This window comes from Balaenoptera musculus, chromosome 20 (genome assembly GCF_009873245.2).
Source record: "Balaenoptera musculus isolate JJ_BM4_2016_0621 chromosome 20, mBalMus1.pri.v3, whole genome shotgun sequence".
NCBI classification, from domain to species: Eukaryota; Metazoa; Chordata; class Mammalia; order Artiodactyla; family Balaenopteridae; genus Balaenoptera; species Balaenoptera musculus.
In genome coordinates this window covers 5,362,168-5,390,134 of record NC_045804.1, presented here as the reverse complement: position 1 = coordinate 5,390,134, position 27,967 = coordinate 5,362,168, and the positions used below count along the sequence as shown (strand labels likewise).

At 48.9% G+C, this 27,967-nt stretch overlaps 1 protein-coding gene across 8 annotated transcripts in view; it reads left to right on the top strand.

Moving 5' to 3' along the window:
- The window catches only part of SLC39A11 (solute carrier family 39 member 11), a 423,988-nt gene that overhangs the window by 174,911 nt on the left and 221,110 nt on the right, over window positions 1–27,967 (top strand). For 5 of the 8 annotated variants that reach the window (XM_036835763.1, XM_036835758.1, XM_036835760.1 and 2 more), the window contains exon 5: window positions 17,389–17,530. In XM_036835763.1, coding sequence (XP_036691658.1) covers window positions 17,389–17,530 — 142 coding nt within the window. The remainder of the gene's footprint in view (window positions 1–17,388; window positions 17,531–27,967) is intronic. The other 3 variants (XM_036835759.1, XM_036835764.1, XM_036835766.1) reach the window with 1 other exon arrangement.

Here is a 27,967-nt window from a genome sequence, read left to right as displayed (position 1 = left end):
GCCCTAGAAAGCAAGCCAACACACCGTGTTTTGTCGTCTCCCTCCTCCCACCTCCCTCTTGGGGTAAGCAAGGATCGATCAGAAAGCGCAGAATGTGAGCAGACAAGAGGTCTGGGTGATTCCGAGGCAGGATAGTTAGCCTTTCGGTTTTACCATCCCGCAGCGCAGGGCAGGTCCAGCCGACGACGGCCAGCCCGTGTCCTGCGCCCTGGAGAGGGGGGCGGGGATGCCGAGTCCCAAGCATCCCGAGGAGGTGCAGTGGCGCGGGAACACGGAGTAGAGCCCAGTGGGCTGGGCTCTGAGGATGCCGGGCCCCCTGAGGTGAGCTTGCCTGAGTCCTTTCAGGAGAAGTGAGTTTCCATTGGTTCTCTGCTTTGCTTTTGATGGGGCAGCTTCCCCTCCCCGCCTGGGCAGCTTAGAAGCCCTGCGTGACCCCAGGACTCCTAGTCCTTTGACTCAGGCCCCCCTGGATTGCCGTTCTCTTAGCTAATCCCCCAGTCGCCTTTTTAATAGGCATAGAACAAGAGCCTTCTGGGGCAAATCCTGGTGTATTACAGCTGACTTAATTCTCATCAGCGAGTTTGCCCTCAGCAAGATGTCAAAGCTGGGTTTCTCATGTAGATATTAAGCTGATGGGGCTGTAATATATTTTGTCTTATTAGTGGCTTCTCTTCCCTGCCTGTCTGGCTGTTCGACAGCACACATGCCCAGGATTTTCTTTGTTTCAGGCATAAAAGGGAAATCCTGTATTAGTGCAGGGCAGCTGGGACCTGAATGCGGTAGCTTCTGATGAATGGCTTGTCACCTGTAATAAGCTCCTGATTACCAGCCCAAATTAATAGTACTGCAGATGTAAAGGTGAGAAAGTTGGGTGGAAGGCGGGGCCTCTGTGGGCGTCACGTGGCCCTCGGCTCCGCCCACCCACCTGCACCCACAGGCCAGGTGTGGATCTGGGCGGAGGCAGGTGGGCTGCAGTCAGCATGGCTGAGGGGACCCGACAGCCATTAGTCATTTGCCTCCGTGTGGCCTTAAGCCCGGCCAGTGGCCCTTCGGTCTCTCACCTCCTTCCCTCCACACGATTGTCCTGTCGGGGGGACAATTAGAAATGGGGGGGAAAAGAGACAAAGAACAGCAAGCAGCCAGGTTGCGATGATGGGTCCAAACTGTTTCCTGCACTGAGCCTCAGGCTCTCTGTATTTACCTGCGCAGGGGCACCCACCTAAATTCAATAACACACGCCTTCCCTTCCTGCTCGCCCCTGCAGCTCATGGGGTTTCTTGGGCAACAGCTAATTTTCCAGATATGCATTTGCTTCTACTGCCAAATCCCAGTATTGCTTTCCGGTTCCCCCCAGAGAGCACATTAATCTTTTTTTCCCCGTCCCTGTGCCCGGGGCAAGCAGGAGGATGTTACAGGTTAGAGGAGGGATGAGGCCGCCAGGAGGAGGAGGAGGAGGAGGAGGAGGAGGAGGAGGAGGAGGAGGGGGAGGGTGGGGGAGAGGGGGTCTGAATGATCCCAGTTGCCCTCGGGGCGGGCAACAGCAACAAACAGCTGCAGGTGGAAAAGAACCGGGCAGGCAGAGGGAAGTGCTGGCCTTAGATGTGTGGTCCAGGGGCCAGGACACAGTTAACCCTCCCTCGTGTCGCTCGTATCCTGGCAGTGACTGTCTCCCCAGCCGGCTCTCTCGTTAATCGGGGGCTGGTTTGCTGGCCTCCTGCCTCCGCTCAGAAGGTGTATAGTGCGAACGCCTCCGATATTCTTCCACCTGTGGCCATGTGGTGGAGAAAGGCAGTCAGTACCTTTTGTCTGTGGTGGGTTTGTGGGGTTTTTTTTGTTTGTTTGTTTGTTTGTTTTTTTTGCAAAAGGCTCTTTCCTCCGTGTGGGAGCTTTCCATGTGGATTCTTTTTCTAGTTTGGGAAGGGATGCTTGTGATTTTTCTCTCCTAAATTAGTCCACCTCTGTCAGTGGACACATCAATCCTTTGACCTCCTTCCCAGGAGGGCACTCTGATGTGGAGGCCAATTTGAGGACTTCTGCCATGATATATTTGTATCTGGGTCTTCCAAATAACAGGGACACACACACACACACACACACACACACACACACACACACACACACACACACACACTTGTATATGCATATTCCTCTTGGCAGGGTGCTTTCTCAATAGTAAAAAGGTATAGTGTCTAACTGTAGCAGGTCCGTGAATATCTAGATACAATATCACCTTCCAGACGTTCACATCTTTCATGTGTGGCTCTTTCCCCGGCTTCCCTGTGTGATGGGGAGGGAGTTATCTACAGATCATCCTCAGGGGAGAAACGCCCTTGCCTGAAAGAGTCTGGGCTGGCTTGTGTGGGCATCACATGTTCCTCTGTTCAGGCCCCGCCTTGAAGCCGGGGGAATCCATCCTCGGAAGAGATGGGCATTCTTCCTCTTGAGAACCCACGGGGTGTGATGTTCCCACGAGGAGCCTCTCTACCTGAGAAACGGCAGGCCTGCTACGCGCTGCGGTGAGAGGTGCCAGCCTCCGGCCCCGTGAGACGCCCTTGAGGGTCTGGGGTGGCCGTGCCGTTGCCCTCTGCTGGGTTGTCCCCCTGACCCACCTGGGATGGAGTCCCACCTTGCAGCCAGGGGCTTTTTCCTTAAGATGCACTGTCTCAGCGGCTTGCAAAGTTAGGGTGGGGAGGAGGAGTAGTTGGTGGGATTCTGTCTTCCATGGAGTGAGAGTTGATGTCTTTGTCTGGAACTAGAAATTTATAGATTCATAGAAGGCTGGGTGTAGAACAGGCCTTAGGGACTCTCCAGTCTGAATCCCCTTGTTTCACGAACAAGAGCTGAAATACGTTAATAACAGAGCTGCCTGTGTGACCCAGTGTCACAGCTCTTGCGGCGGGTGACACCCCTGCCTCTTCCTACATCTTTCGTTGTCCATCCTGGTTTCCTTTTCACCCATTCAGCCTCTCCCTCTTCTTTATGCTTTTATCCATCTTGGCATCTTTCCGCCCTTTCTTTCCTCCAGCTCGTGTTGGTATGTCTCTGGCCCCTTCCATCTTAATGCCCAAGTGTCACCCTAATACTTACCTCTGACACCGAGTGACACGCTCAATTTTCTCCTCTCTCTGTTTCTTTTTTAATAAGATGATGATCCTCTTGACATTGTTGATAATAAATAGTCTTATGCCCATTTCCTGGCGTTTGAGGAGGGTTTTGATTGCTTCGTTTATGTCCTTACGTCCCCCTGAAGGCCATCCGCTCCCAGCGGTGAGGTGGTTGATGGTGATTAGGTCTCCGACATGACCATGGGGCTCATCCAGGGACCAGACACGGCCTTATTAGCCCCGTGTTTATAACTTCAGGCTGATATGTTCCCATCAGACTAATTAGCGTATCAGCCCTGTCCTGCAGTGGCCGGGCAGCTATCCTGCTTTGTCACTCAGTATTTTCCATTCACTTGGTCCAAAGGTCACCACTGTAGGACCCTGGGCTTGCCTGAGTCCTCTTTCTGAGGCAGAGTCAGATGCCCTCTGGAGTCACTGGGGGGCTGTGCAAGGAAAACCCATGTGTACCTTGAAGGGGCACCACTGCCAGGCCCACCTTTGGACCTTTGGGGGCCGTAGGAACGTTCATCTTTGTGGACCCCTTCCTCCACCAAAAAAAAAGATGGAAAATTATATTTTACAGCTGTGTTGGCATAAAGATGAATATAATCCAGGCTGGATTCGTTATTATGTTTCATTATTATTCGTTTCTTCTGATTTTAAAAGAGATTAAAACATTCTGGGGGGCCCCTAAAAATGGGTGCTGGGCTCTACACTTCCTGTACCTAATGGATCAATTGGCCCTGTGGCCACCACCGGTCTCTTCCGCAGTGATGGCTGAGCCGAAACCTCTGCCTGGTAGAACTCCTGGAATATGCCACCGCCTTGCCATGGTTTATTGATGAGCCAGAAGATACTAGATGTGTTGTATGAGGTTGGGGCTTTGATGGAGACTTTGTGCTACAGAGAATTGGTAGACCACTAAATCTTGTCCATAATGTATGGCTTCCGACTTAGTCATCGAAGGGAAAATTTAGACTCTAGAAATCTTAGGGTGATAGGGACGTTAGAGAGTTTTGTACTACAGGGATTGTGGTAGGTGGGATCCCGAGATGGCCCCTATGAGTCGCACCCCCTGGTGTGCACGCCGTGGAATCCCCTCCCCTCGGTGGGATTTCACTCCCCTTAGTTACTGCTCAGGTCGTCTGTCGGTTGACTTCTAGTTCATCAATAGGGCAAGTATCCTGGGTAGGCCTGACCTAATCAGGTGAACCCTTAGAAGAGTGTCTTGGCCCTTCTTCAGGTCAGAGGGATATGACGTGAGACAGCGTCCGCTGCTGACCTTGCAGAAGCCGGTAGCCGTGCTGTGAATTGCCCACCGTGGGGGCTGCCTGCAGGGACCTGAGGGTGGTCTCTGGTTGCTGGGAGAAGCCCCCAGCACCACCACCGAGAAAATGGGAACCTCTGGCCTTCATCTGCAAAAAACTGAATTCTGCCAAGAACCAGTGCACTTGGATGAGAGCCTCAGATGGGATCTCAGCCCCAGGTGGCTGTGATCTTTCTTTTTTTAAAAGTAAATTTATTTATTTATTTTATTTTTGGCTGCGTTGGGTCTTCGTTGCTGCGCACGGGCTTTCTCTAGTTGCGGCAGGCGGAGGCTGCTCTTCGTTGCGGTGCACGGGCTTCTCATTGCGGTGGCTTCTCTTGTTGTGGAGCACGGGCTCTAGGCGCGCGGGCTTCAGTAGTTGTGGCACGTGGGCTTCAGGAGTTGTGGCTCATGAGCTCTAGAGCACAGGCTCAGTAGTTGTGGCGCACGGGCTTAGTTGCTCCGTGGCATGTGGGATCTTCCCGGACCAGGGCTCAAACCCGTGTCCCCTGCACTGGCAGGTGGATTCTTAACCAGTGCACCACCAGGGAAGTCCTGGCTGTGATCTTGAATTTATCCCGGTGAGACTCTGAGCAAAGGACCCATTTGAACCCCTTCCTGGGCCCTTGAACCGTGGAAACTGAGCGATAAGAAACGAGTGTTGCTTTCAGCCCTGAATTTGTGGTAATTTGCTGTGCAGCAGCTGAGACCTCATATGGGCCTGCTGTGTGTCTCAGCTTGGCTGTTTGCTCCGGGACTGAGGCTTGGAAAAGAGAGAAAAGGGGAAGATGCTGGTCCCCAGGTACCCACAGCAGGAAGCAGAAAAAAATTCCTTAGAAGCAAGCTGCTTCCAACCCTTCTCAGCTGCCAAGCCCTCATCAAGCCCAGATCAGTTGAATAATTAATTCAGCTCCAAGCAGAGTGATGCTTTGGATAAAGCCCCATTAAAAAAAAAAAAATCAAGCATGTTCTTCAAAGCCACAGCTTCTGTTTTGAAGTGGTTTGCCTGCCATTTGCACACCAGCTCCTTAGCATAAAAATGCACAGGGATTTCCACCTCCTTCCAGAGCCTCTCCCTCCCCTCCCCGCCGTCCTTGGAGTCACTAACTGGCCCCTGATTCCACCTTTCCCAGCCGGCTTCCTTTGGGCTGTAGACCCTGGTCAACAGTTCCCTTTAGGAAGCTGTGTGTCTCAGCCTTGGAGGCAGCAGTTATCAGGAGGCAGAAAGACTATTTCCAGAAACAGTTCGAGGTTTCAGATCCTGCTGGTCAAGGCCCCATGGGGATGGGACGCTGCTGAGAAGACGGCTGGCCGTGTGAACAGGGGCCGAGGCTGGGGGATGGACGAAGGCATTGGCTGTGAGGCTGAGAGGCAGGGACGATGCTGTGAAGTCCTTCCCGCACCCCGGGGCCCTGCCGACACCCTGCCCCCCGCCTCCCCACCCCATCCTCCCAGGCCTCTCTCCGGTGGACTGCGGTTAAGGTCGTGCTTTGCCTGAAATGGTTCAGGAGACACACACTGAAGCCTTCCTGACGTCTCAGTCCCGCTGCTGCACTTCCTCTCCTGGTCTGGAGTGGGTGCTTCTCGCTCCGATTCCCTGGACGCCAATCCCCTGCACAGATGTCTGGTGGGTCGGGGCCCCCAGCACGGCGCTGAGGGCACCTCTGTCCCTTCTGGCGACCAACCTCTCTCTGCCTTACTTCTCATTTTAGATCATCTTTAACAACCATAGTAACATTCCCCCATTTTTCCCTTGTAGCCTGGAGACCTGGTTTTCGGTCGGGTCCTTACCCCATAGAATCGTGCTAGCTTCTGTCCATCTGCATCCGTGAAGTGAGTTCTCATGGGCCATCACGCGTGGTTCGTGGCTCCGTATCTCTGAGATTCTGCCAGGACCACAGACAGGGGCACTGATCACCCTTCCGTGTGCACATCACACTCGGACAGCTCTCTCCGCTGAATGTACTGGCTCACAACTCACAAATTGGCACCTAGTATGTGCATTCTCAGGCACACCCTTTGGGTTGATACGGGTGGGGTTGCTTCTTGAAGCCCCCCCTTGTCTTAGTGTAGCCCTGGTTGATCACAGCATGGTGGCGGGAGGAGTAGGGAGATTTGGAATCTGAAGTTCTGGGTTCACATCTTGCTCATGCCTCTGATGAGTAGTGTGATGTTAGGTCCTGAGCTTTCATGACTTAGTTCCCTCAAATGTAAAATAGGGGGGTGTATTCGTCTGCTAGGGCTGCGTAACAAAGTGCCACAGACTGGGTGGCTTAAACAACAGGCATTTATTGCCTCCCAGTTCTGGAAGCTGGAAGACCAAGATCAAGGTGATGGCAGGGTTGGTTCCTCCCAAGAGTGATGAGGGAAGGGTCTGTTCTAGGCCCCCCTCCTTGGCTTGTAGATGCCGTCTTGTCCCTGTGTCTTCACACCGTCTTCTCTCCATGCACGTCTGTGTCCAGATTTCCTCTTCTTACGGGAACACCAGTCATATTAAATTAGATCCCACCTAAAGACTGCATTTAATTTCGTTACCTCTTTAAAGAGCCCGTCTTCAAATAGAGGACCATTCGGAGGGACTGGGGGTTAGGATTTCAACCTATGAATTTTAGCAGGGGGTGGGGTAGGGTAGGGGTGCAACAGTTGAGCCCATAATAGGGGTAGTGGCGCTGTCTGTCTGTCTACATCACAAAAAGATACTGAGGATCGAGTGTGACAATACAAGAAAAGGCGGTTAGAAGCTGAGCACGGGATAGACAAGAGGGTTTGCACAAACATTGGGGTCAATACCAAGGATACTTCTTTCCAACCCACTCCATCTTCTCTGCCTCAACTCACCCTGGATCTGGTGTTGCATTGTTTTAGTACTTTGATTCCTCACCAGAATTTTATGGGAAGAGGCCTCTTGAGTCATCAGTTCACCCTGTGGGTCGTGACTGTCTTACAGATGCCCTTTTGCTCTCTCTCTTCTTCCTAGAGTCAAGAAAAATCGTTTTATGATTTTATGGTTGTCAAAGCTATATATTGGTGATGAGCCAGAAACATTCGTTTTTTTCTCATCAGCGGTGCTCTGGTAAAGATCTCTTTTCCAGCACTGACAATAGAAAGACTGTTTAAAAAAAAAAAAATATATATATATATGTATATAATTATTATTTTGTTACTATTATTTATAGTAGTAAAAAAAAAAAGGAAGGGCTGGGTTTTATAGAATAATTACCTTCTTGGTTTTCATAATCTCCAGCTGGTGTGACTGCAAGGGGAGAAACACACACACAATACATTCTACTGACTCATCTTTAAGGATGATCAACAGACCTGTATTTGTGAAAGTGATAGATATTTGAGGCCAAGATACCTCATCCAGCCTTTTGATTTTTTTCTGGATAAATATGATCATATTCCAGTGTAAGCAGAAGTATTTTGCTGAATGTTCTGAGCACTGGGAACAGAAGAGAATTGCTTTGAGCACTCTTCCCTAAAGCTTCATCTGCTGAATATTAATAGGTTCTGTGTGTGGCCAAATCAATATGGGAAATGTAGGTTTAAACAAAACCGCTTCTTTGCTGTGGGACTTAGAGTCTTTGTCTCTTCTGTACGGACGTTCTCAAGTTTTCCGCGTTTATCTGTGGAATCCTTTCTCTTGAAGCATCTCAAGGAACAGGGGACCCTGGGAAATGGCTGCTCAGGACAAAAGGGGTCATTCAGGAGATTTGTGTCCACACACAGAAGTGTGTATGGTGTCTCGGTCAACACGCTGCTTTGGCTACAGGAGGCCCAGAGAGTTGTGACTTCAACAGTTTCCATTATTCTGAGCATAGAAGAACCATCATTGGGTCACTGTGTACTGTTAAGTTCTCAGTTTTAGAGAAGGGAAGGCAGACATTGCTGTATTTTGAAGGAGAGTTGATACGGAGGGAAACCCAGAGGAGGAGAACCCGTTGTTTCGCCCTGTAGACCAGTGTTTTTTTCCCCGTTTGACTCAAAGTACGTATTCATTTGAAAGGAAGTAAAGCTCACACAGTCCCAATGTTGATTTGAGCTATTTTGACTGTCCCGTTATAGACGCATTTATAAGCCTGAATACGCACGAGCATGACGTTAAGGTATATGTTAGTCCTTGTGCTTTTGGCTCTTCCCCAGTCATGAAACCAAAACGTGTCAGTTCACATCAAAACAACAAAACCGATCAAATCAAAACCAACAACATTTTTGTGATGTGGCAGACGAGGTTTTGCCAAAAATAAACCACCAATTCCGAGAGCCAGGTGTGCTGACTGCCGCCATCAGCTGCCTTTGCTTCTGGCAGGTCTGTCCCAGGAATACTGCTGGAAGGAATCAGTTCTCCCGCTGTTCTAGAACTACTTGGGAACCTCCCCCATCTACACAGGGCTTCACGAAGGTATTTGGCCTGAGCTTGGCTCCCAGTATCATCTGTCCATTGAGCCTGCCCTCAACAATTAGCCCTCAATGGTGAAAGCAGTACGGCTCGGTCCCCGCTCCGTCATAAACACAAAGGCCAACAAAGGCACTGAAATCCAGTGGTAGGATTTGGCTATAAAGAGGCCACCCTGGTGATTCAGATTGTGGTGTTATTATTTTTTCTTTCGATTATAGCTTATTTTTATTTTATTTTTTAAAATTTATTTATTTGTGTTTATTTTTGGCTGCGTTGGGTCTTCGTTGCTGTGCGCGGGCTTTCTCTAGTTGCGGCGAGCGGGCTTTTCATTGCGGTGGCTTCTCTTGTTGTGGAGCATGGGCTCTAGGCACGCAGCCTTCAGTAGTTGTGGCACGCGGGCTCAGAAGTTGTGGCTCGTGGGCGCTAGAGCGCAGGCTCAGTAGTTGTGGCGCACGGGCTTAGTTGCTCCACGGCACGTGGGATCTTCCCGGACCAGGGCTTGAACCCGTGTCCCCTGCATTGGTGGGCAGATTCTCAACCACTGCGCCACCAGGGAAGCCCTCGATTATAGTTTAAATGAAAATACAAACTTGAAAAAATTTTATAGAAAACTTTCCGACCTCTGCGAACATGTCCTTGGGTCCCCATTGGAGAAGCACTGTTTTAGGCGTGTGAGATTGAGTTTTGAGTTTCACCCATGGATCAAGAAGGCTGCATTTTGTCTGTCTGTGCCTATGTGCTGTGGTTGTTTGCACAGATGGCCACAAATTCTCCCCCTGTTGTCATCCGTATGATGACACGTGACCCTGCCCCCCCCCATCGCCCCCCCACACAACAAGAGGTACAGTTGGTTTATCCATCCCTTCAGTCTGGGTGGTCACTGACCTGCTGTGGTACCATATGTGGTGCAAGCAGACTTGACTATAGCACTTGACATTGGATATTTCCTTCTCTTGCTGCCCCTGAAACCCGAGTTTGCCATATGAATGAGCCCAATTAGCTTGCTGGAGGACGACAGGCCTCATAGAGAAGAATCTAGCAATAATAACTGATTGATGTTCTAAGCCACTAAGTTTTGGGGTATTTTGTTACCAACAATAAGTGTCTAATACGCATGCATTGTTTTTCCTGAGAAGAGAAATCTTGTCTTTTAGCAGATTTCTGGAGGAATCTGTTATTCTCCAAAAGGATAACAGAGGTCAGAAAACGTTGCCTGGAAAGACCAGCTGGGGGTTCTCAAAATATTAAGAAGCCAGAAAAGGCTCAGCCTGGATTTTTTTTTTTAATTAATTTTTATTGGGGTATAGTTGATTTACAATGTTGTGTTAGTTTCAGGTGTGCAGCAAAGCGAATCAGTTATACATATACATATATTCACTCTTTTTAAGATTCTTTTCCCATGTAGGCCATTACAGAGTATTGAGTAGAGTTCCCTGTGCTACACAGTAGGTCCTTATTAGTTATCTATTTTATATATAGTAGTGTGTCAGTGTGGATTTTATAGATATATTTTAATGACTTCTAGGATTAAGGATAATCATTGAGGATTAGAAAGAAAATACTTCATTGTACTTGGTATTTGCATTCATTTAGATTTATATTATTGTTTTAAGGAAAAGTCATATTTTGAGTTATAAGAAAAAGCACGATGGTTTGGAAAATTCTGCCACTCGCCGTCTCTCTGTCAACCATGCTAGTAGGAAACCTGGCTCTTTGGAACACAGCACAGAGCCACTTACGTGGAGTGGCGATTGGAGGGCTATCTTTGCAGACCCTCAGGGAGCTGTACCTTTGCAGAGAGAGCTGTGTGGTGCTTTAGAATCTGTTGTACGTGATTAAATAGGCTTGATTATGAATAGTAATTTGGCATCAGAAATCGGAGAAGGTTTTGTCCCTAAAAAGATAGTTTGAGTAACAGCATACTTACATAGCTTAAACATAACTAGAACTCTGTAATTAACTTTGCCTTTGGGAAGCTTTAGGCTGAGGTCGTGGAGGAAATGGGGGGGAAGCTGAAAGATGTGGCCTTGGTGGGATCCTGGGCTTCGGGGTGGAAAGATCTTACCTTCCGGGAAGTGAGCTGGGCTGCCCCGCTCTGAGTATTTGTGCCCGGAAGGGGAGTAGAGTTGGAGCCTTTGGGTGGAGAGTCACAGGGTAGGGGGCTGCCCATCCCCACGTGGTCTCAGGGCTGATGTTGAGGACCTTACACAATCATCAAGGGGAGAGAAGCTGGCGTTGGGTAGAAAGTCATGCTTTTTGTCATTACCTAGAAACTCTTGATACTTTTAAGCCTTTTCTTGCCCTCTCTGCACAAAACCACTTTGCCTTCTTTCTCACGGCCTAAACATTTTGTGTTTACCCGGATCTTTGTCTTCTGTCTTATACAACATTTCCCCTCTCATTTTGGAGGTTTTGTAGTATCGCTCATTCCTGTAAATTCACTGAGTTCTTGGTCCCTGGACGCTGTGCTAGGTCCTCATAGGAGAGCCGGAAGACACAGCTCCTGCTTTGAGAATCTCATGATTTTGAGATAGCCAAGGAAACCGAGAGTTACTGCGCAGTTTGGCAAATGTGATGAGGGAAACATGTGTGGGATGTCAGGGGAGCACAGAGAGGGAGGCGCATTTAATCCCGACTAGGCTGGGTTTATCCAGGAAGGCTTCCTGGAAGAGGGAGCTCAGGCTTCCTCAGCCAGGATTTTAAAAGCATCAAGGATGGAACAATTAGAAGCCTGAAAACCTGCTTCACTGGCAACAGACGAGATGTCATGCTGTTACTGTAGGGAGAAGGGACGAAACTGGGTTGGGGTGGAATCCTAGTGTGCTCAGGCGAGATGAACTGTGCTTCCCAAACCAGTAGGGACCAAGGACTTTGGGTTGCCATTCTCCTTGTCTTTAGGGCTCCTGGCTATGACCCGGGATCCCTCAATGTGTAGGCAAACGAGGCAGGGAAGACAGCAACTACTTGTCCCCTCTGCCACTCTGTGTCCCTGTTTGCTGTGAGGCCGGCCGCTCACAGCCCCGTGCCCGCCTGGCCCCAGGCAGCAGGGCGCTACCGGCCTCCCCGGGAGAGAAGGTCATCTATTATGTAAGCATCACCCATATTCCGGCTGGTGATCGGGGCGACATTTAATTTTTTTTCCATTATGTGGAATAATTTCAGATCGTGGTATGAGTGTCATTATTATTGCAATTTCTTAGTAATGAAAACAGCATCCACTGTTTCCCCTCACCCTGTGTGTCTGGGTTAAGTGGGGAAGGCAGAGGCAGCAGCTGGTGGGGCGGTGGGGGGAGAGGACAAAGTCTGCTCGGGGATGCCAGGCTCCCCCAACCCCCAGCATCAGTGCGCCTGGGTCCCTGGGGCGGGGACGCGCTGCGGCTTCCCCACTGGGGTGGAGCGCCCGCCTTGCTCGGGCTGTGTGTGGCTGGCAAGGGGCACCCGTGAATCCTGCGACCTTTCCCTTTGCTCTTCATCAGGGACCCGTGGCCCCCTGACAAAGCTCAGTTAAAGAGACTGCTCTCCACAGGGCCGGGGAGGCGCAGAGACATCCCGGAGGACCCCCGTGGCCCGAATCGGCATGATAGAGGGTGTGCCTGTGTGGGTCCGGCGGAGGTCGGGCTCGCCACGAGCACGTGGGCGAGTATTGGAGGTTGACGTGCTCTGCTTCCCCTGACGGCTGGTAACAGCAATGGTATGTCCCAGCGGGAGGAGAACCAGAGACAGGTGAGCGCAGGGGCGGGTGCTGTTGGGATGCGGGCGAACGCATCCAGCTGGTTGCCCTGAGTTCTGGGGGCTGCGGGGCCTGCGGGGCTTCGGGACCTCGTGGCGAGTTTCCATTTGTGCTTTGCGTGGGGGGCTGTCGTTGCCGTCGCAGACTTCCTTTGGAGACGCCTGCATCCTGTCGGGTTGCGCTGCAGGCTTTCAGTCCTTTTGTGGCTCGTCTCTTTGGGGCTGTAGAAACGTCAGCAGCCAGCAGTTGTCTTCCTGGGGCAGCAAACGCCGATGAACAGGGTCTGGATTTTATTCCTTGGGGGAGACGTACATATTATGTTTTGAAGTTCTTTTGCTTTCACGTCGAGCATATTGCAGGGCTGCTTTCCTCCCTTCCCACCTCATTTTGTTTCCTCCTTCTTTCCCTGTCTCTCCACTCTCCCTCTTTTCCTTCTGGAAAGTGCTAGGCTTTTCCAGCTCATGTCTCTTGGCGCTGTCTTTTCAGAGTGGGTGGAAGTTGCTCTGTTTATTCTGGGCCAGGGATTTGCCCCAACCATTAATAATAATAATAATAATAGTCACAAGAGGACAATGATCTCAAGTTCCTTGGCCCTGGATGGATGTTGCCCGGCGCCTCCCAGCAGCCCCCTCCCCGCTCTCTGTACCAAGCTGGATTTGGAGGATTGGGTGGGGACGGGGGAGGAGGGCAGGGGAAGCACTCGGGGGGTGGCGGGTGATTTAGAAGGAGGGGGAGATTTGTAGCTTGGGAAGGAACCTGTGTTTCAGTGCCTTGACATTTGGGAGCTACAAGGCGAAACAGCAACCCTGAGTTGCTGCCCAGAGTCCCGGGAACTCAGATGAAACGGTCAGGGGGAGGAGAGTGACTCATTGCCCCGCCGACGGGCAGCCTAGCGGGCTCTCAGGGACGCGGTGCAAAGTCGAGAACAGCTTGCATTAGTCAGATGTTTGCCCCGGAAGGGATCACGCCCTCACCTCGCCGTCCTTACGGGGCTGCAAGGATTGAGTGAGGTAGCCCGGATGGAAAAGCTTTGCAGAGATTAAAAAAAAAGCCTCAGAAGTGAAAGACAGTGTTGATATCAAGTAAAGAGGGAGCATGCTCAGCAAAGCAAGAAGATGTAGAGAAGGAATTCCCCCCCCCCCCCCGGGGGACTTGGTCGCCCCTGCACAGGCCAAAGCTATGTTTATTTAAGGCTCTGGTAAAAGAAACAATGCAGCATGCCCTCCACGTGCAGTGTCCTTGCTGGGTGAGCAGACAGGGCTCCAGGGAGTGAGGGGTGGCGTCAGCCCTGCAGGGTGATAGCCACCTTGGCCCTGCAGGTGCTTCCTGACTCTCCCGCAACATCACGGACATCAGGATAAAGCCACCAAGGCACGGCTGGTGTCCCTTGCCAGGCTGTTCCTTGAAATTCCAAGGGACGTATTTCTCGGTTTTCTTCATCAGCAGTTGAGAGTGGAGGGAGGGGATGTTGGAATCCAGAAGGGAGTGTGAAAGGAGCCCCGGGAGGCTGGCCGGTGCCTGGGCTCAGGGATTCTCAGGGAGCGCCGGGGCCTAGAAGCTGCCCCCCGGCGTCACCCTGTGGGTGCCCCCTGCCACTCCCACGCTGCACAGCTGCCCCGCCCTTCCCAAGGCCACACGTGGGACCGAGTGCCCAGGACGGGGGTGGGTACAAGTGGGATCTGCTGGGGTTTTGTCCAGCTTTTTACAAGGCAGCCTCTAAGCGAAGCTGGGGTGGGATCGTATTAGTACACCCCGCCCCCAGCGCTGAAATAAAGCAGTACAACCAGCGGAATGTAGGTTGATGAAATGGTCAAAGGATGTGGCCGGCAGGGGGGCCGTGGTGCGGGGTGTGTGCCCTCCTGCTCCCTGCCTGAAACCCCATCTTCGAAAGTCAGTGTGGCTTGTTCCCTTCCATTCAGGTCATTGCTCAAACACCACCTTCTCAGAGAGACCTCCCTCAGCACCGTATCTGGAGGAGCCCCCCAGCTTTGCGTTTCATAATGAGATGCTAGAAGATGCTAGAAGAATGCCTGGCACGGGGCTTGAACCTGGTACACATGACAATTGTCCTGTGTAACTATGGCGATGAGTTTGTTTTTCTTCTCAACATTATCCCGACCTGGCCCTCGACTTTATAATTTATTGTTAGTTTAGCGTCTGTCTCTGGAAGATCCGTGAGGAGAGGGGACTTGACCGTTTTGTACCATCAGGACCTAAAATGGTTCTGGTGCACAGTTGATGCTTAATATAAGTTTGCCAAACACGTGAAAGGCAGGCTTCCTGGAGGAAGTGGGAAAATTCTTATCTTGACAATAAAAAGAGGGTCTGTGCATTCTCAGCATGACCAGCAATACAGGGAGGTCCTGATCGTCCTAAATCTTTCTGAAGCAGGGTTTCTCAACTTCAACACTGTTGGCATTTGGCCGCATCATCCTCTGTGGTGGGAGCCGTCCTGCATGACGTGGGGCTTTTAGCAGCATCCCTGGCCTCTACCCACTAGATGTCCGCACCCTTCTTCTCCCCCCACGCCCGCATACAAAAACGCCCATTGCCAGATGTCCCCTGCGGACAGAGACACCCCAGTTGACAACTGCTGTCCTCGATTAAAACCAGGGTCTCTCCCAGCTGCACCCGACTGATCGGCCCCCGTCAAAGCAGCAGCCCTGAGCATATTAAGGTGGCCGCATCTCTGCTGTAATGAAGTGGTTCTCTTTCTATATCCTTCCCACAGCTCCGCATCAATCACATTCTAAAAAGAAGCAAGACAAAGGAAGAAACACCAGCCGACGCACGCACTCTCCTAGTGAAACACGTCTTTTATGGCTGCAGTGATTCCTCAGATGTCAGCGTGAGATGTAGGATTAGAAATAATTAAAGCTTATAAACAAACAAAGAGCTGCGACTATGTGGCCCGAGGCACATGGCGCAGACACCAGCTGTCACTCAGTGGGGGTGGGGTGGGGGGAGAGGCTGGCCTTCCCCAAGTCCCTTCTGTCCCCAAGAATCATCCATCTGCAGCGTCAACCTTGACTCATACAATGGGACGGTCTGCCTCTCTTGGTGCCTCTCTCAGTGACAGAGCAGGTGAAAGCCCGCAGCCCCTAGGATTCTACAGAGGGTCCTAAGAACTTTAACGAGGGCAGCTCAAACCACACCACCAGGCTTTTTTTCCCTTTTAAAGCAAAGTTAAAGGAGGTGTCGGCACCCTTATGAAAGTGCATTATAAGGGAACTATATTCCATATCCTGTGATAAACCATAATGGAAAAGAATGTGAAAAGGAGTGTGTGTGTGTGTGTGTGTGTGTGTGTGTGTGTGTGTGTATAAAACTGAATCACTTTGCTGTACAGCAGAAATTAACACAACATTGTAAATCAACTATACTTCAATTAAAAAAAGTGCATTATAGAAGACATTGCAAATAAATGATTAGGACAATATCAATATATTGGAGAAATGAGAGGATGTGAGAGGAAGGGTTTATGTTTTCGTTGTTCACATTTAGTTGGACAGAAATAATGAAGTAAAATGTCAGAATCATTAGTTTCTCTTTCTGATCCCTGATCAACATGATGATGAGAAAACAAGAAGGGGTGTGTGTGTGTGTGTGTGTGTGTGTGTGTAAGCCACAGCCAGGCATAACTTTTGTGAGATTCCTTCATGAAACTTACCCAAGAAAACAGTTTCAGTATTTGCTTATGAATAGATGCATTTCAGTGATTGGATTAATAAGCCTTCTTCTCTCCCCTATTAGGGACACACGTTTATTTATTATTAATTAATTGATTTGCACTGGGTCTTAGTTGTGGCAGGCGGGCTCCTTTGTTGCGGCTCGTGGACTCCTTAGTTGTGGCGTGCGAACTCTTAGTTGCGGCATGGATGCGGGATCTAGTTCCCTGACCAGGGATCGAACCTGGGCCCCCTGCATTGGGAGCGCGGAGGCTTATCCACTGCGCCACCAGGGAAGTCCTGGGACACACATTTTAAATGGAAACTTCTGTTTAGAACTATTTTTGCCTGGTTTTCAAAAAATAACCTGCCGTTCCTTTCCCCATCGAGATGATTCTGTTCACCTTCCCTAGGGTCAGCGGGTTCCTGCCGATGTCTTTGGAGGAGAAGCTCACAGCCCCGTTGTAGGTTCACCTGTTTTCTCCTCCTGTGTTCCACTGGAACATAAGCTCCATGAGAGCTAGAACTTTGTTCGTTCACCAAGCAAGTATCCACACGGTTGGCAGTCAGTAAATATTTGTTAAATAAACATGGGGATCAAAATCAAGACTTTGCGTAGTTAATGCAAAAGCAGTCAAAATGACTGGTTACGGACAAAGCAGAAGGGTGACATGGTGACTTAAGGCTGTCTGGGCTTGCCTCCAACTGTGCTGTGTCCTCCACGACTGTCACTTTCCCTCCTTTGAGGTGCTTTTGTTTGACTCTCGTCCCCTTTTGATCTCTGGAGAGGTGGTGACCTTGGTGCCTGCTCCAAGGCTGCCATTAAGCGGACCTGCCCTCCAGGCTTCTTTTGACATTTGGGGAACTGAGTCCGTTCTGCCATCTGCCCGGCGGTGATGAATCGTGGAGGGGGGTTTGATGTTTGACCCGCTCTTTCCCAGTGTGTGTTCTTCCCATTTCTAGGATCAGCACCGACGCCTCAGGTCCCGTTGTTGTCATCCTCAGAGTTCTGCAGCCGGAAAGCTTGTCGCCTTGCTCATGACTCAGCCCAGCCTGACAGCTGGGGCTGGCCCGGGGCTCTCGGTAGAGAAGGGCAAACCACCTTGGCTGCCGGGAGCTGGAGGGGCCGGGGGAGTGAAGGCAGAGAGGTGTTACGGTGATGCCCCTGCTTCTCGTTTCAGGGTGCAGCAGAAGACCCCCAGATGGCCCTGGCACTGAACCTCGACCCTGCGTTGATGAAGAAGTCTGATGCTGAGGGTCCCAGGCTGCTCTTCCCCGAGAGTGAACTTTCCATCCGGATAGGTAGAGCTGGGCTTCTTTCAGGCAAGCTCCCTGCTGCAGACCCGGGGCCGAGTGAGACAGGGGAGACTCAGGCCTGGTGGCGGGAGGGATGGCAGGGAAATGCCAGGTGCTGTGTCCTGTCCTCGCAAAGTACCCACCCCACTGTCGCACGGCGCTGAGCCAGCGTCTGGCCCCGTGCTTTCCTTCCCCGTTGGTTCTCCAAACCACCCGCTTAGTGCACAGGAGGTAACAGGGCCTTTTGATTGCTTTTCCAACTTGGACAAGTGGGCCAGGGCCACTCTGATGGGATTGGACTGGTTTGGGTTGGAGTGAATGGACATCTGTCCCTCGGTCTCCCCCTCCCTGATGGACCCTGGATGTTCCTTTCCATTTACGTGACTTTCATCTTTCTGGTCCATCTGGGGAAACTGACTGTTGCTCTCACTGATTCAGTTTGGAGCCAGAAAACCTGACAACACTGATGGCAAAGTCATGCCTTTTGTCTTAAGTTAGAGGGAGTGCGTCCCTCAAGAGGAATCGGGTAGGAATTCCTGAATCTCCGTCGGGGAGGTGCAGACTGGGCCAGTGCCCCCTGAAGGAGTTCAGAGGATCATGCCGGTTTCCAGTCTCCGTGTAGGACTCCCCGCTCCTTGCCCGGTCATGGCTCACCCAGGGCAGTTGGCTAATTTAAGCGCCAGTTTGCACCAGGAGGGTGGATGCCTGTTTTTTCCTTTGCATTTATTCAAGTCCCACGTTTAGCGGGCGAGCGCCACCCCCTCCCCCCTCCTCCTCCCCTTCCTCTCCCCCTCCCCCCCCCCCTCCCCCTCTCCCCCCCCCTCCCCCTCCCCCCTCCCCCTCCCCCTCCCCCCTCCCCCCACGCTGTGAAATGTTTGTCCCTCCCCCTCCCCACTTCTGTAAACCTCAGGCTCCGGAACTAAAACCAGGCAAAGGGTGTTGAGAGCGGCTGCCTCCTGCCTCGCTTGGAGTTCTCCCACAGGTGCGCCGGGGAGAAACAGACTGGTGACCAGTCGCTGTCTTCACGTTAGTGATTTAAGGGAGAAAGTCCTTTCATGTTTCCGGGCTGGCACGTTAATTTGCTGTTTCCACCCTGTGTCGGCTGAGGTGATCTCCAGACCGCGGTACAGTAAACGTACAAAAGTTACAGCAATGCCCCGGCCAGTTCTCAATTATCTGTGTTCAGCTTATGTCCTGCATGAATTATTCATGGAGAACTCGAATACCTTCTCCACTTGGGTTGCGGCTCACTGCCGCCTGCCACTTTGGATGTGGGATGTAATCAGGAAACGAAAATCCATCTAACATGAGCTCAAGTAATAGAGGGTGAGCACGAGAAACCTGCCCGCTGTGTCCAGTCACGCTTGTCATTCATACTCAAATCAGAACCGCTCGGTGCGGTGCCGTCTGCTGTTCTCCTCTTATTGGAGAGTCAGGAGCTGCCAGTGGCCAGCGTGGGGCACCATCCCCCAGCGGAGATCGTCATTTTCCATGCCGGGTCGTGGGAACACAGGGACAGGAGGCTTTCTCTCAGTTCTCCCCAGCTGTCCTGTCGTGGAGCTCCTGTGATCCCCTATGAAGACATTATGGTCCTGATTCTCTTTTTATTTTTTTTGCTATAAAAATAAAATAGGAGACTTTATGGTCTTGATTCTTTTTTTTTTTTTTTTTTTTTGCTATAAAAATAAAATAGGAGACATTATGGTCTTGATTCTTTTTTTGTTTTTCGGTATAAAAATAAAATAGGAGACTTTATGGTCCTGATTTTTTTTTTTTTTTTTGGCTATAAAAATAGAATAGGAGCACCTTTTAATTTATTCTGAGGCCAGTAATACCCTGATACCAAATGGATATCAAGGCATCACAAGAAAACTACAGACCAGTATTTTTTTTTTTTTTTAATAATTATTGTTTTGAGACATGGTCCCAGGTCTTTTTTTTTTTTTTTAAGAAATTCACGTTCTTTTATTTATTTATTTATGGCTGTGTTGGGTCTTCGTTTCTGTGCGAGGGCTTTCTCTAGTTGTGGCAAGTGGGGACCACTCTTCATCGCGGTGCGCGGGCCTCTCACCATCGTGGCCTCTCTTGTTGCAGAGCACAGGCTCCAGACGCGCAGGCTCAGTAATTGTGGCTCACGGGCCCAGTTGCTCCGTGGCATGTGGGATCTTCCCAGACCAGGGCTCGAACCCGTGTCCCCTGCATTGGCAGGCAGATTCTCAACCACTGCGCCACCAGGGAAGCCCCAGTATATTTTTTAATAAGACAGAAGTACCCAAATCACTCCAATGCCATATTTACATTCCTGATTCTGAGCCTTCTCTACGATGAAGAAATTTGGCAGATTTTATTCTATCCCATTTTTTCAATCTTCAAGGCCACAGGGGGGAAGGTTCAGTGCCTGTCAATCAATCAAAAAAAAAAAAAGGTAAAAAGGGGCGATCCCTTTGAGATGAACCTTTTCCGCTGGGGCCATGGGAATATAGGGCCAGCGGGAGTTGACTTTCCTGGAAAGTCTCCCAGGATTGCTGGATCTTCTTGGCCACCCCAGGGTGGAGCCGTGAGCGGAGACTGCGTGGGAGACAATGCAATCCCGTCCTCTGCTCAGAAACACCTAGGCGTCGCCTGTTACCAGGTTACCAAGCAACCCTCAGTCGTTGTTGCTAACTGTTCAGATACAGAGGCAAACGCAGCCCTTGGGGGAGCGCAAAGATGGTCTGCAGAGACCGAGGGAACCCAGCCACCTCCGGAAAGGTTGCTCTTCTTCTCACCTGGACACACCTGTGGCTGTCAGGCAGTTGAAGACTTTAAAACTGGTAATGGCTATTTGATGACTGGCCTTGTGCAGATCAAGTCTGAATACGTGTTATTTGTACTACCATCTGGATTTGCCCTTGAGCTAGCTGTAAATGGAGCCCGGAGATTGGTTTAATGGGTGTTTAGTGAATAACATCAGCCTTTAAAAAATAATGTTGGCGCTGCTGTTATAATGTCCCATAATTGGTTCAACAAGAGGAAAAGCCAGAAAAACCACACTGTGGAGAGGAGGTAAGGCTGCTCTGAGCATCGCCAGCAGCCCAAGCTGGGAAAAGCATTTATGCATTTATGAGTGCCTTCCTCTGTACGTCTTGGTGCCAAATGTTTTACAATATCAACTGTTCTCAGGGCCGGGGATATTTTGGGACTTCGCTAGACCAGAAGTTCTTATAAATCAGTCTCTCTCTCTCTGTCTCTCTCTCCCACCCCCCTCAACTATTTATCTCTCTCCAGCTAGCTTTCCTTTAATTAAGAAAGTAATAACATGGATTCCAAATAAAAGTAAATTTTCTTCCACCTTCAGATCCCTTATGGTCTAGGTTCCCATGTCAGACACAAACACTGTTTCTAGGTTCTTGTGTTTCCTTTCAGAAATATTATGTTTATACCATCATACTTGGCCCGTTATTCTGTGCCTTGTGTTTTTCACTTAATAACACATTTTGGTTTTTGTTTCCTGGGCATTCATTGATTCTTATTCTTGGCCATGATCTTACCTAATTAGTCCCCTCTTGATGGCCCTTTAGGGTGTTTACACTCTTTTGCTATTATAAAGAAAGTGGCGGAGAGCACTTTCATGCATACACCTCTGTGGGCAATTCTATTGTCGAGTAAATTCTAGAAACAAGGCCAGGGGTTCTGTACATCTGGGGTCCATGAGTGGGCAGCAAAGGGTTTATGAACCTCTTGGAATCTAATGCAAAAAGATACGTGATTTTGGAAGGCAAAGATCTATAACGTCCATCACATTTCAGATGGCTCCACGACCCCAGTGTTTATCTGGAACTTGGCTTTTTTGCCTCAGCCTCCCCCATTCAGCCTCCAGTGGACTTTTTTTTTCTCACTAGCACTCTCTTTAGGCTAAATTTTTTTTTTTTTAGTTTAACATCTTTATTGGAGTATAATTGCTTTACAATGTTGTGTTAGTTTCTGCCGTACAACAAAGTGAATCAGCTGTATGCGTACATATATCCCGATATCTCCTCCCTCTTGCGTCTCCCTCCCACCCTCCCTATCCCACCCCTCTAGGTGGACACAAAGCACAGAGCTGATCTCCCTGTGCTATGCGGCTGCTTCCCACTAGCTATCTGTTTTACATTTGGTAGTGTGTATATGTCCATGCCACTCTCTCACTTCGTCCCAGCTTACCCTTCCCCCTCCCCGTGTCCTCAAGTGCATTCTGTATGTCTGCGTCTTTATTCCTGTCCTGCCCCTGGGTTTGTCAGAACCATTTTTTTTTTAAAGAAGGGTAATTGTTAACTGCCCCATTTCCATATGTTGTTTGTTCTGAGAGAGGAAGCTGAAACTTTTCAAGGGTTTTTTTCTCATGGATCCATTATCATGGCAGATGGAGGACTGTCTGTAATTTTGTGTACCTGTGGAAGGAACAGAAGTAGGCATTATTCTCCAGGACAGAAAGAGGTGGATTTAATTTGGGAAATTAGTTGTGAAGTGGCTTCTATTTATTATCTATAAACCTTTCCAAAGCTTGTTGGGTGGAGAAGTGAACGGCGATTTAAGTCAGGCAAGAGTAAGCCGTAAGAAACTCTGGTTAGAAACACATTTTTCCTTGATGCCTTATTCTTTTATGTTAGGAGAATTCACCTGGCAATGATAATTCTACCTGGACAGCCTGGCAGATGAGAAACCATGTTTTGCACAACGAAACCGATGCAGACCTAGCGTCAAGTGGCTTATAAATTTGGAGAAACTGCCAACTCCAGTCACATGTATTTGTTTGTATCTTAGGAATTCCTCATTGGTTGTGCTCCGGACTTGCTGGGTGGCATCTTCCCGTAGAACTAGAGCTGATCTTGGGAGACAGAATTTGCCTTTTCCAGCTCAAGGTTCCCAAGTGCCCGACCCCGAGATGAGCATCTACAGGGCTTGTCCACTGAGAGTCAGGAAGGCGCTTGGATGTGCTCTGATGCCCTTCCCCCTCTCCAAGGCGCCCCCACCTCTCCTCCAGGTATCATACTGTCGTCTTTCAATCATGTACTTGGAATCATTCCTCTCCCCTGTTTTCCCCTTTAAGTATCCTCCCTTCGGTGCCTCTGGGAAGAGACTTGATCAACTGTTGAACGTGGAGGCATCAGTTATCGACAGTGTTTTACTCCCGCTCATGTGTTACGTCCTAACCGGGGACAGTTTCTTTAGCTGAAGCGTTTTCACACTGGTTGGCCTTTGGAGGATTATATTTTCCAGCACACGTTTGGGCCTGGGGCGGGGAAGCCGTCGCTGTGGGGTGAGATCCCTTCTCGGAGGCCAGCTGCCTGTTCGCTCTGTAAGACCAGCCACGTGTGTTCAACTCCCAGCTCCTAGATTTCCTTGGCACCAAAATCCTTTGAAATAGCCGAATCCCAGGGAAGCAAAGAGGACTTTTTTTAAACAGCTTCAAGCTTCCTCTGACAATCACCTTTTTCTTCTCCCATATCTTCTAATTTTCCAAGTCTTCTTTGACTTCTGTCACTGATATTTCCAGTCAAATTTAGTACACTTAAATTTGATCAGGAGCCAGATATAGCTCTTGGGAGAAATTTTGATTTTTTTTTTTTTATGACTAGGTCTCCAAAATAATGTGTTTAGGGAAGTCTCTGAGAGGTTATTCGTAATTTTGAATTTTTATCAGTAAGCTCTCTACAGATGAAAGAATGACTTCACAGTTATTCATGTAATTTAATGTCTTGGCATGTGGTTTTAGCAATTAGACTCTTTTTTTTTTTTTTTTTTTCTATAACTGGTTGGTCAGGGGACGTTTTCAAGTCTTCTCCTGGCCTCCTTGAGAGGAGTTGCCTGGGACCTGAAAAATAGGCAGGTCCTGGCTTTGCTCCGTCCTTTCCGGGTGAGGGCCTGTAACCTGGGCTTCTTCATTCAAAAGGGCATGAACCCAACCTGTCAGCACATGGCAATAGCACTGAGGCTATTAGGCTATTAAAATATGCCACGTCTTAATTCCAAAACAAAAAACCAAAAAAAAAAAAACCCAAAATATTTTGCCAAAGGATAAAGCAAAGTGTTCAACGATAATAATTACCAGGAGCTCTTTAGCATCATGGATGTTAAATAAAATAAGGAAGTGGTACAGAAATACCCTCCGGAACAGGGCTCTGTGTGGGTGGCCTGAGTGTTTTGGCTCAGGGGAACATTATTAGGTGGATACATTTTATAGATTCTTCTGCTTCTGATGAATGTTACATTCTGCCTGCCTCATATTTACCACTCCAACAGCACTTTTCCTGTTTATTTGCTTTTTTTTTTTTTCTTTTCCTGTCCCGATTTTCTGAGCTAGGCAGTCAACTTGAAGTGCATTTTCATGAGGCCCAGGCCAAGAGGCAGTCTGGTACTTGTATACGTTTGCTTGGGCTTCCCTAACAAAGCACCGCAGGATGAGTGGCTTGTGCGGCGGAAATCGATTTTCTCACAGTTCCGGAGGCTTGAGGTCTGAGATCAAGGTGTGGGCAGGGTTGGCTTCTCCCGAGGCCTCTCTCCTTGGCTTGTAGACGGCTGCCTTCTCCCTGTGTCCGCACCTGGTCTTCCCTCTGCCTGTGTCCTGATCTCCTCTTACCAGTCCTGTTGGATTAGGGTCTACCCGAATGACCTCATTTTAATGTAATTACCTCTTTAAAAACCCTATCTCCAAATACAGGTAAATTCTGAGTACTGGGGCTTAGGGCTTCAGTGCATGGATTTCAGGTGGACACGGCTCAGCCCATAATAGTGCTTAACAATGTTTTTGAAACGTTGTCTTCCTGTGGATGGTAACCCACCTGAAGGAACACCAGGTGGCACAAGCTCTTACTTGGTTCCCTTCCTTCATTCTTCCCTCCATCCCTCCCTCCCTCCCTCCCTCCCTTCCTCCCTTCCTCCCTTCCTTCCATCTTTTAAATTCTCTCACTGTATTTCTGTCTCTTTATCTGTTTGTCTCGTACCTGGATGTGCTGGGAATGCTGAGTAAGTGTGGAAAAGAGTTGGATGAAGTTGGAGAGTTTCTCTGAGACAGCAAGTAGAGAGAAAGTCAAATGATTTGAAGTCCGATCTTACAAGACTGCGTCGGAAGTCGGAAGTCAAAGCGTCCGCAGGGCCACACTCCGATAACTTCCTTGATTCTAGTAACTTCTGGTGGCTCCTGACATACCTTGGCTTGTAACCGCATCACGCCAGCCTCAACTGCCGCTGTCATGTGGCCTTCTTCCCTGTGTGTGTTTCTGTGTGTCAGTATCTGAATCACCCTCTTTTTTCTCTTACAAAGACACCAGTTGTTGGATTTAGAGCCCACCCTAATCCAGTATGATCGCTTTTTAACTAATTCCATCTGCAAAGACTCTTATTTCCGAGGAAGGTCACATTCTGAGGCTTAGGTGGACAAGAATTTGGGGGGAACCCTTTTCAACCCGGTCCATTGATCAGCCCCACGCTCTGACCCCCTCCCTGGCCAGGCTTCAGGGAGCTTGGTTAGTCCGGAGGGGCTTTTGTCATGCACAAGGGAGGGAGAGGGGAGAAAATGGGAGGAAACAAGAGGAGGCTAATCCTGGCAATAATTGAAACCCACTTAAATTCATCGGGAGCCTTTAGAGCAGCTGCCAGGGCTCTTTGTCTGAAATATTCATTAAGCGTCTACCAAGGAGTTAGGGATACCGGCTCCTTATGCAAAATTTAACATTTGCTGGGCTAGCAGGTTCTATCCTATTTATTAGCATTCTGACACATTCATTTCAGCTCACAAGTCTATTAAACAGGGAAATGTGTTTTCAGTGTGCTTTTGGGAAGCAGAGCAGACAAGTGTCTTGGGCAACGCCAGCCCCGTCAGGATATTCCTGCCAAGCTTTCATCACCCAGAGATTTCGGGGTGCCTGCTGCCAAAGCCGGGCAACCCGGGCTCTTTTCAGATCATTTCGTTTTGTTTCCCAGATGTTACTTTTTGCAGAAGCTCCTGAAGCTGGAGAAGCATAGGGCGGCACTTTGGTTTCAAGTATTTCAGATCTTTAGGGGTCCTTTCTATTTATTCACTCCCATCTCAATTGTTTATTTTTCCCCCCTTCTGGCTTTTATGGAAAGAGCCCAAGGAGGGAGCTGGTTTTGAGCCCATGAAACTGGGAGGAAACGGATGCCGCTTACTGAGAGAGGCAGCCGTAGAGCAGGAATGTGCTGATGGGGTGGATGAGGAATTGGGCTTTGAACCTGTGTCATCAACAGTGACAACTCCGGCGTCTGGGATGAGGTCAGTGCAGCCCTGCCTGCAAGAAAAGGCATCCGTGAGAAGCTCCATTCAACCTGGGCTGTCTTTGTCAGCGCGTACCTCCTGTTCGGCCTCCCATCTCCTCTTTGGGCTGTGGGCGTTCTGGTATTTTGTTCTGCTTTCTTCTCTCTGGTGCATTTCCCCTCCTGGGACCAGAGAAAGAAAACAGCTCGAAGTGTCTGAACACTAAATCAGCTGTCGATTTTGAGGGTCGCAATATTTTGGAGATGTTGAGGGATATGCCAGCAACACAGTTGGTTACCCAAAACAGGGCTGACTCTCAGGATTCCCGACTCCTGATGACCCCAAACTAGTCATTGGCCTGGGAGTGGGAGGGCGGGGGGGGAGGCAGAGGCATTCCTTGAGGAGGGCAGAGGAAGCATGCGGTGTCTCTCGCAGCTCTCAGATATGTGAGCCAGAGATCTCTGCCCTCTTCCCTAAGAAAGCAGGCTCAGCGGCGGTATTGCCGCCCCGATCCCCGGCAGGTCTTGGAAAGATTTGCTCAGGCCCATCTCAGTAAACATTGATCGTGTTCTTTCTGGTAGGGAAGTGCCTGTCATACACATAGGAACAGTTAGGAGACATGTGCCTTCAAGGAGATTCAAGCGTTCTCGGGAAACAAATCTGGGCATTTTATATGGTTCACCCTAACATATGTAAACCTCTGACCATCCCTCAAGTGGGTCTTGAATATGTCCTTGGTGCTCCCGCCCAGAGCCCTCTATTTTGAGTTATTTTTGGGTAAGGAGTGAGGTAGAGTTTGGAGTTCAGGCTTTTTTTTAATGAGGATGTCCAGTGGTTGCAACACCATGTATTGGAAAGACTGACCTTTCTCCATAGAATTGCCTCTGTGCTTTTGTAAAAAATTAATTGACCATATTTGTGTGGATCTACTTTTTGACTCTCCATTCTGCTTCTTTGGTTTATATGTCTGTTCTTTCACCAATCTCACATTCTCTTAATTATGGTAGCTTTAGTCTAAGTCTTGCCATCAGGTATTGTGTGTTCTCCCACTTTATTCTTTTTCAAAATTGTTTTGGTTATTCTAGTTCCTTTGAATCAGCTTGTTAATATCCTGATGGGCTTTTGGCTTTTGGTTGGGATTGCATTGAATCTATAAATTAATTTGGGGAAAACGAACATCTTAATAATCTTGTCTTCCATTTCATAAACATGGTATGGCTCTCCATTTATTTAATTTGTCTTTAATTTCTTCTATCAGTGTTTTGTGGTTTTCAGTATATATATCTTAACATATATTTGGTTAGATTCATACCTAATTATTTCCTTTTATGGTGCTATTATAAATGGTATGGTGTTTTAAATTTAAATTTCTAATTATTCATTTCTAGTATACAGAAATATAATTGATCTATACATGTTAACCTTGTATCCTGCAACCTGGCTAAACTCATTTATTAGTTCTAAGAGTTTTTTTGTAGATTCCTTGGGATTTTCTATGTCATGTCTGTGAATACTAACAGTTCTATTTCTTCTTTCCAATCTGTATGCCTTTTGTTTCTTTTTCTTGCCTAATTGTACTGACTAAGATGTCAGATAAGACTGGTGAGAGCAGACATTCTTGCCTTATTCCTGATCTTATGGAGAAAGCATTCAGTCTTTCACCATTAAGTACGATGTCATCTATACGTTTATGGTAGACGAAAGGCATTGATGTTTGAAAAGCCGTCAAGTTCCTGAAAGGTGGCATGCTGCAGAGACGGTACAGAGTTGGAGTGGGTCAGAGAATACTGGATAACTATGAGTCTGGGTTTGAATTCTGACTCCACCTCTTAGCAGCTGCTAGACCTTGGGCAACCTTCTTACCCTGCCTTTTCCTTCAGTTTCTGTATCTAAAATGGGGATAATAGTAATTACTTGACAGAGTTACAGTGAAGACAGGCTAAGTTAATACAAGTAAAATGCTTAGAATAGTGCTTACTGCTTTGTATGTCCTCAGTGAATATTAGTTATTATTCTGTCTGGACAGCAGTAAAAATGGCCAGAGCACTCAGGGTGCCTGAATATGGGATTTTTTTTTTTTTGGCCCAGACTGTAGAGATTTTGCTGCCCACCTTGAAAAGTACAGAGAGCTTTTGGGTTTGGATATGGTTTTCTCTGGTCATTAAACACCCTTGTGTCTCCAGTGCCCTCGAGGTGCTCAGAAAGATGGACAGCATTTACATTCAGGGCAA